Here is a 10,287-nt window from a genome sequence, read left to right on the forward strand (position 1 = left end):
TAGGACATTAGGGTCACCTCCCTGTTCATGCTTCTTGTCACAACAACCAACGGACCGAGACCATGCCATGTAAAACATCCCTCGACTGTAGCGGATACTCTGCCGTCATTGACACAATACACTCAGGCAAAAGGCGTTCCTAGACATTTACACCCAGGTACCTCCATCTGATGTGAAGATGAAGTAGCGCGGTTCATTCCCTATAGAGCATTCTTCCATTGCTCAATTGTCCAATGATGACGCTCCTTACTCCACTGAAGACGGGCCCGATGTATCTTTGAGAGAACTCACCAGACATTTGCAGGATGAATGGAGGGTAACACTAACAAAAGTATATCAGATGTTGGTAGAAAGTATGCCACGGAGAGTATCCGATGCCATTAGGGCTAAAGGACCCCGCCCCCCCCCCCCCCCCCCACTAGGTATTAACATATGGAAATAAATACTACATTCTTGCTCAGGCATCCAGTTACTTTTGGTAGGAGGGTGTACAGATTGCCTGTCACTAGCCGTACCTGCACACATCTACACTTTTTTAATCTCATTTCAAAAGATGTTTGGAAATACAAACACTACTTTCTCTTATATCTACATGGCTCCCTCTCTCAGGTCAGCTACATACTTCTGTTTGCACCGTGTTGGGCTCGGGTCACATCAGCGTTGCGGGTTCCATTCTCCTGTTGAGTCTTAAGAGCAGAAAAATGGAAAAACAGAATCCCCCGACCCCAGAGATCTGGCTTATGATGGAACGAACAACGCCGGAAGCATCTCCAACTACAATGGGGTTCGTTTTGGTTCCATCCGGCTGATCAGTGTTTGCACAAAGTAGCGCAGCATGCTGCACTGTATCGTCTGGGGTTTTCACTGAAATCAGCAAGGGAGTCTCCAATACTAAATATCCCTGTAGATATCAAGAGAAAGAAAATGTATCCCAACAGCAATAACACACAGATATGAGATACAGAAAGAATAATATACCAGATACAGAGACATATAAGAGAGATGTGATACATCGAGAGATACATGGAAGAGATATGAGATACTGAAAGATATCATATACATAGAAACATCGAGAGATAGCAGATACACAGACATGTGATACGATATATCATGAGATAGCAGATACACAGACATGTGATACGATATATCATGAGATAGCAGATACACAGACATGTGATACGATATATCATGAGATAGCAGATACACAGACATGTGATACGATATATCATGAGATAGCAGATACATAGAGAAAGTGATACATGGAAAGCTGAGATAGCTAAATAGGTCCGACTCGTCTCCTTCTCCAGGACCGCCAAAGTGATGGAATTATCAATAATTAAGGTGCTTTTAGATGGAATGATGATCAAACAAAATAAATTGTTCAAATGAGCGAATGTGAATGATAATCATTCAGTCTAAATGCGAAACGACTAACAAGAATCGTTCACTTTTCACTCATTTTATGCAGGCGGACTTCGTACGCGGATGCACTGTGGATCATCCGTGCGGAAAAAAATCTGCAACCCCGCCTCCCCAATTGCCTCTAACCTTCAAAATGTAAATGTATTTGCGGATGCGATGCGAATCCTAAGCTCCCATAGAGATGAATGGAGCCAGATCTGCAGTAAAATGGAGCGTGCTGCGATTTATTATCCGCGCGTGCATACGCAAATCATTGAAAATCAAAACCTGCTGGACTTAAATGAAGTGTGGATGCCCAATGCTTCTCTATGGGCGGTTAGAGCTGTGAGAGACCTGCACGGACTCATCAACCAAATCCGCCCGTGGACGTTGGGTCTTATCGTATGAACGAGCCAACGATGCGTCTGCCTAAGCAGGCTGCCCGAAAGCGAACGAGCCAACGGTGACGTCACTCGCTTGTTCGCTCATTCAAATGATAATTGGCTTGTCTAAAAGTACCCTAACTGACCCAAAACCCTGTACATAATACTGTCACTCGCTCAAACGAGAATGGGCTCATCTAAAATAGTCCCAACAGGACAGGGGATTCTGTCCACTAGTTGTGCGCAGCCTGCAGCGCCGGAGGGCACGGCTGTTTTATATATAATTAATGGGAAATTAGTAACAAATCTCCAGTTTCAATGCGTTTCTACAGGCAGAAAAAGAAACGTTTTCTTTCCATTTTGAACAACTAGGCGAAAAGCAGAAAACACTCATGTGAAATGGCGCTAACCCATCCGGAAAAGAGAAAACCAAAGCCTCCAATCCTTGTCTAGAGTCGATTCTGGTTGGACCGAGTGAGTGATGTCATCGTTGGCTCCTTCGCTCCCGTGACCCGTTTAGACAGGCAGATACATTGTTGGCTCGTTTATACGTGAATCGTCCAGTCCCTGTATAAGCGAATGAGAAGGACTGAACGGGCGCCATTTAACCTGAACGACCAGCGAACGAACCAACGATGGTTTTAGGCCTGCAGAAAACGAACGTGGAATGAAAGGTAAACACTCATCGTTCACTTTTGCTCGTTTGAACGCTAATCGTTCCATTTAAAAGCACCTTAATGAATGTTCCCGATCATGAAAGCCCCTCACTGGACAGGATGTCGTAGAAGGCGAACAGCGAGAAACCACCACGTGTATTCAAGATGGCGGCAAAGTGTCAGGTTGTATCCTGCTACAGTCATGGGCGATACATAGTGGGCACATAACTGGAACGTATAGCACCCCGGCTTCAGACTACGATGGATATGGATATTTCAGAGGAACCGCAGTCTGGAATACAAAACGTGAATATCCAAGGTTATTTCCCGCTATGAAGCCCGGGCTGCCGCACTCGCCATTGATCTTTAAATCTCTTTCACTTCCATCCCTCTCCGCCTCGTGCGATGTGTTCCTGATAAAGTGTAATATGGAGCAGATGCGGGGGGAAAAAAAACGGAATATTTCATCAGGGCAGACAAGTGCAGCCCAAAAGAGTCACGATGTAAACTGGATCCAGAGCTGAACACGGGGGGCCGCGGATGGCGGTGGGGGGGGACTATAATTCCAGATTCACACAAGCGTCTACGTATTTGCACAGACAAGTGTAGCGTTTTTGCAAAACGAACAATGCTTTTTTTGCGTTCATTATTTAACAGCGAATTACGCATGCGTCGCACGGCCGCGTGATCCGCGGTAAATGGAGTCAATGAAAGTCAATGGACTCTCATTGCTCCATGCCCACGAGTCTCTAGACACTATCGATATGCACTAGAAATAAATCGCAACATTGTACCACGCGGCCCGAGCGATACGCTGTCCGTACGCAATACAAGGCACATGGGCATACGCATCCCAGTTCTGAAAGAGCAGGAAATGGAAAAAAAAAAGGCACACTGCGCATGACTGCGTGCACGTGATATGCAGGCAAGCGCAGTACACCCGCAGCCATACGCGGTCTCTGCCGGCGAGGCGCGGTTTACAAATCGGTAAAACATTGCGGGGAGACCCGTAAAAAAAAGCATGATTTTTACTACGTGTGTTACATAAGCATACGCGTTTTTTATATCCGTACGTCATCCGTTTTCTCTGCATTTTGCAGGCGCGCAAAGAAAGAAATACATAATGAGGCCCAATTGAAGTTACTCTTTTCCCCTTCGGTCTCCTGGCAATATGCGCCAAAAAACACGTAAATATGCAAAGAAATGCAAATAATCAGTCCGCAAGAAAAACTCATCTGTATTCTCCAATGCAAATCAATGCTGCTGCACGCTGTCCGTATTGCGTCCGTAAAAACACGAATGTAACACAAAAAAAAATAAATACGCCCGTGTGAAGGGGCCTGTACGCCACTTTAATGATGTTGCTCTCATCTTCAAAATTAGTCCAAAAAAACTTGTTTTTTTTTTCAAACAAAGTTTGGCGTTTTAATAATGACCGCGGTTCGAACCTATGGCGCTCACCGGCATAGCTGAAAAACCAATATTCACATATAAAGGACACAACTGTTGATACACTTGTGCAGCTTTACATACAGACAACCCAGATGAATGAATGGCGGTTTGCAAGAAGTTCTGCAGCAGCAGTACTACGTGAATAGACAAGAGCGGGGTTTCACAAACGCTACACGGCGCACTTTGGTTGCAGGATACCCCCTTTAAATGGTTATAACATCGTAATTGTGAGATACAAGTGTAATAATTAACATCAGATGCGACTAAAATTTCCGGCATTACTGCGGTTAATTACAGCGGCCAATAGAAATCCCCAATCTGCTCACGTGAAATAAACGAGCCTGAATTCATATCGATGGCGGTCACTCTCAAAACCGAACCCCGTCAGGTGACACTTTGCGAACGATCTGACTGTATGCGACGATCGCCGCTGCGTCTATGGAACTGAAACAAATCGATTTGCTCATATTTTCTACTTTCGATTATTGGCGCTCATTAACTTGATAATTGTGCGAGATGCAACGACCGCGTTGGGCTGCGTACAGCTCCAGGACCCCTATGGCTGCCGTTTAGATCAGATGGCTATAACCAAAACTTGCGCCAAACTGCAACTTTATCACTGTCATATTACGGGGTGCGAGAACTGTAACATGAAACTGAAGTCGCCTTCCTGTGATGTCAGACTCGCAAATGCATGCGACAATGTAACGGCGACGATGCATGAAATGCGCAATCAGGGGAGGCTTCTCTGAAGATTTCATCCAACCGTTTTCGGTCGCTCCGTATTACAGGCGCAGCGGTTATCGGCAGTTCGGAGTCGGTCACATCAGAGATTTACAAACATTCTTAACACAATCTGCAGATATAAGGGGTACTAAATAAGTGCCCCCCAACAAGATACAGCATCTCAATTAGGAGAAAAAACAAAAACATTGAATCAGTGTTTTAGGCAGCACCTTATATTACGCCCCCATTGTTACCCTGTGCCCCCAATGCATTGCAAACATTTCCTGTGCCCCCAAACTCCCCATATACTCTATGCTAGTCCAAATATACAGCCCTTTGTACCCATATGTACACTGCATCCAAGCTCCCATACCTCAGCCCCCCACTTATATCCTGTACCCTCATCCATATACCCCAGAGCCCCATTGCCTCACCCCCAAATTACACTGTGCAAATCCATATTTTTATATAGTGCCCTCACCCTATATATTCTGCACACACACTCCATATATATATACACACACATTATATCATCACCCCCATATACACTATACAATAACCCTGTATATACTATATACCCTCACTCCTTTATACATTTCATGCACCCCCATATATGCACACACTATACGCTTACCCCTATATATTGCATGCACCCCTAAACATACGCACTAGCCCATATACATCTTGTAAACCCCTATATACACATACATTATACCCTCATCCCATATACATTTCCTACAACCCTATACATATGCTATACCCTGTCTGTCCCCTGTATATATTCTGTGCACTCCTATATACACTATTCGCTCTTCCATATATACATTTCATGTACCCGTGTATACATTATACCCTCACCCCTGTATATTTCCATGCACGCTATATACACACACACTATAGCCTTACTCCTATATACATTTTGTGCACCCCTATATACACACACTATACCCTCTCGCCTGTATATATACACACACAATGTTCCTTTGGGCACCCCCTATACATACACTCTACCCTAACCCTATATACACATTCCATGTGCCCCTATATATAAACTATACCATCAGCCTATATACAATTCCATGTACCCCCTATATATAAACTATAGACCTTGCCCTATATACATTCTGTGTACCACCATAAACTATGTACACACGCTATACTCTCTCGCCTACACACACACACACAATATACATTTGGGCACCCCCTATACATACACTCTACCCTCACCCCTATATACAGATTCCATGTAACCTTATATATAAACTATACACATTCCAAGTGCCCCTATTTATAACCTATAGACCCTTGCCCTATATACATTCTGTGTACCTCTATCTATACACACACCTAGATGTACACATATATAATACCCTCACCCCTGTATACCATTTTGTGCATTATATATATACATACACACACAATATTCCCTCACCCATACATTTTTTGTGCACCCCTATAGACACTACCCTCTCCCCTATGTAGCACAAACCCTTCTCCCCAATGTATTCGTTCCAAGTCCCCAAATATACTCACCATACTATCTCATTTATATATATAAGCACACCATACCCTCACCCCCAATATATATTCCGTGCAATTCTATATACAGACACACTATACCCCCCTATATACATTCTGGGAACACCTATAAACAAACTATACCCTCCCCCTCTATACATTCTAGGCACCCCTATATACACTATACCTTCCCTCCTGTATACATTCTTGGCAACCCTATATGCAAACTATACCCTCCCCCTGGATATATTTTGGGCACCCCTAAATACAAACTATACCCTCCCCTATATACATTTTGGGCACCCCTATATACACTATACCCTCCCCCTGTACACATTCTGGACACACCTATATACACTGAGCGACTTCCTATACACCGTGCCTTCTCACATACATATATTTCATAAACCCCTATATGTACACACCCAACCCCTCACTCGTGTATACGCTTCATAAACCCCTATATGTACACACCCAACCCCTCACTCGTGTATACGCTTCATAAACCCCTATATGTACACACCCAACCCCTCACTCGTGTATACGTTTCATAAGCCCCTATATGTACACACCCAACCCCTCACTCGTGTATACGCTTCATGAACCCCTATATATACACACCCAACCCCTCACTCGTGTATACGTTTCATAAACCCCTATATGTACACACCCAACCCCTCACTCGTGTATACGTTTCATACACCCCTATATGTACACACCCAACCCCTCACTCGTGTATATGTTTCATACACCCCTATATGTACACACCCAACCCCTCACTCGTGTATATGTTTCATACACCCCTATATGTACACACCCAACCCCTCACTCGTGTATACGTTTCATACACCCCTATATGTACACACCCAACCGCTCACTCGTGTATACGTTTCATACACCCCTATATGTACACACCCAACCGCTCACTCGTGTATACGTTTCATACACCCCTATATGTACACACCCAACCGCTCACTCGTGTATACGTTTCATACACCCCTATATGTACACACCCAACCCCTCCATTCTGTATATGTTTCATGAACCCCTATATGTACACACCCAACCCCTCACTCGTGTATACATTTCATAAACCCCTATATGTACACACCCAACCCCTCACTCGTGTATACGTTTCATGAACCCCTATATGTACACACCCAACCCCTCACTCGTGTATACGTTTTATAAGCCCCTATATGTACACCCAACCCCTCCATTCTGTATATGTTTCATGAACCCCTATATGTACACACCCAACAACTCCATTCTGTTTATGTTTCATGAACCCCTATATGTATACAGGAGTGAGGGGTTGGTGTATACATTTAATGAAAATTTTTTTTTTAAATATTATATATATATATATATATATATATATATATATATATATATATATATATATATATATATATATATATATATATATACACACACACACACACACACACACACCAACCCCTATAAACATTTCTTGCACTTCCTATATACAATTTACCACCCCCCTATATACACATTTTGTCCACCCCTATATATATATATATATATATATATATATATATATATATATATATATATACACACACACACACACACTATATCCTCATATATATGTATATGTGTGTGTGTGTGTAAATAATGCAACCCTATATACACACACACTATATCTTCTCCGTGATATATATTCCATGCACCCATATATACACACACACACTACATCTTCTCCCCTGTATATATTCTGTGCACCCCTATATATACACACAGACACAATCAATATATCTTCTCTCCTTTATACAATTCGAATACGCCTATGTATACATTCTACCCTCACCGCTGTATACACGCAGAATGTACACATAGCAGAGGGTAGAGTGTATATAGGAATGAGGGTATAGTGTCTGTGTATATAGGAGGGCAGGGAAGAAATATTTTCCCATGCACCCCTACACACACTATACCCTCACTCCTATATACATTTCATGTACTCCAATATATACTTTACCTTCTCTGCTATGTATACATTCTACTTTCACCCATGTGTAGGTTTCGTGCACCACTATACACATATAGTATACAGTCCACTCCTATATAGATTGTGCACCACTATATACACACTATACCCTCTCCCCTATATACACACACTATACCCTCTCCCCTATATACCCACACTATACACTCTCCCCTATATACATTTCGTGCACTCTCCCCTCACCCCTCCATAAGCTGTCCGCCCTCCCATACACCGTCCATTTGCCCCTATACACACTATACCCGCTCCCCTATGTACATTCCGTGCGCCCCTATGTCCCCTGCGCGCCCCCCCGCTCACCTGCATGGTGTGGACCCCCAGCTCCTCCGCCGTCAGTCTCCCCATGTGATCGGCCAGCAGCTGCGCCTCGTCCAGGATGGAGACGTCCGGCTCGCCGCGGGCAGGTGTCCAGAGAGCGGCGGCCACGGAGCAGAGGACGAGCAGGCAGCTCCCCCCCGGCCCCATCCTCCGACCTCCCGGCTGCCACAAACTTCTGTCCGCTCTCAGCCCAAAGTTCCCAGCGGCGGCGGCCGACGACCGGGGACAAACATCAGAGCCTCGGGGGCTCTAGGGACCGCGCGGCGGACGGGGGAAAGTCACCGGATCCCGGGCGGCTAGTACGGTCCAGACCTGCCGGAGTCCCGGGGAAAGTGCGAACTGAGGCGGAGGAGGGGGCGGGAAATCACGGCCGACACTCAGGAGCTGGAAAGCGGGGGGAAGACTGCCCCCTGCCGGGAGAAGAGGAGCCGGCACCAGAGGAAGAGGGGGGCACAGGGACGAAGAGGGGTACAGACAGCGGGCGGGGGGACGGGCATAGGGGCAGGAGGGGGCACAGGAGAAGGGGGGACACAGAGGACGGATAGGTACAGGAGAAGGGAGGACACAGAGGGGGCACAGAAGAATGGGATACAGTGGGGGCACAGGAGAAGGGGGGACAGAGAACTGAGTGGGCACAGAGGACGGAGGGGCACAGGAGAATGGGGGACACAGAAGACAGAGGGCACAGGAGAAGGGGGGACACAGAGGACGGAGGAAGCACAGGAGAAAGGGGGACACAGAGGACGAAGGGGGGAAAGGAGAGGACAGAGGGGGCACAAGAGAAGGGGGGAGAAACAAAGGATGAAGGGGACACAGAAGATGGAGAGGGCACAGGAGAAGGGGGGACACAGAAGATGGAGAGGGCACAGGAGAAGGGGGGACACAGAAGATGGAGAGGGCACAGGAGAAGGGGGGACACAGAAGATGGAGAGGGCACAGGAGAAGGGGGGACACAGAAGATGGAGAAGGCACAGGAGAAGAGGGGACACAGAAGATGGAGAGGGCACAGGAGAAGAGGGGACACAGAAGATGGAGAAGGCACAGGAGAAGAGGGGACACAGAAGATGGAGAGGGCACAGGAGAAGGGGGGACACAGAGGACGGAGGGGGCACAGGAGAAGAGAGGAAGGAGGAGGAACAGGAGAGTGGGGAACACAGAGGACTGAAGAGGCACAGGAGAAGGGGGGACACAGAGAATGAAGGAGGCACAGGAGAAGGGGGGAACACAGGGCAGAGGAAGCACAGGAGAAGGGGTGACAGAGGACAGAAGGGGCACAGTAAAAGAGGTACAGACAGTGGAGGGGGAATGGGTATAGTGGGGCACAGGGACGAAGAGGGGTACAGACAGCGGCAGAATACGGGGCACCGGACAGGGGACATAGATGGAGGGGGCACAGGAGAAGAGGGAACACGGAGGGGGCACAAGAGAATGGGGGATGGAGGGGGCACAGGAGAAGAGGGGACACAAAGGACAGAAAAGGCACAGGAGAAGGGGGGACACAAAGGACTGAGGAGGCAAAGGAGAAGGGGGGACACAGAGGATGGAGGGGGCACAGGAGATAGGACACACGGGGCACAGGAGAAGGGGGGACACAGATGACAGAGGGGGGCACAGGAGAAGGGGAACAGAGGAAAAGAGGGCATGGAGAGCAGTGAAAAAGAGGGGCGCAAAGGGGACAAAAAAAGGGGTACTCAGGGTACAGAGCAAGAAGGGGCAGAAAAAACTTTGGCATTAGGACAGGGATAAAGAGGGGAACAGAAAAAAGGGGCACATAAAGGACGAAGTGGCAAAAAAGAGGGGTACA

The 10,287-nt window shown here is 46.5% G+C and overlaps 1 protein-coding gene across 1 annotated transcript in view; it reads right to left on the bottom strand.

Annotated features, from left to right (window-relative positions):
• Positions 1–8,804, bottom strand: part of CACHD1 (cache domain containing 1) — a 154,210-nt gene extending 145,406 nt beyond the window's left edge. Inside the window, exon 1 of the mRNA XM_066597687.1 lies at positions 8,466–8,804. Coding sequence (XP_066453784.1) covers positions 8,466–8,630 — 165 coding nt within the window. The 5' untranslated portion in view covers positions 8,631–8,804. The remainder of the gene's footprint in view (positions 1–8,465) is intronic.
• Positions 8,805–10,287: the final 1,483 nt, after the last annotated feature.

Source organism: Eleutherodactylus coqui, chromosome 3, assembly GCF_035609145.1.
Source record: "Eleutherodactylus coqui strain aEleCoq1 chromosome 3, aEleCoq1.hap1, whole genome shotgun sequence".
NCBI classification, from domain to species: domain Eukaryota; kingdom Metazoa; phylum Chordata; class Amphibia; order Anura; family Eleutherodactylidae; genus Eleutherodactylus; species Eleutherodactylus coqui.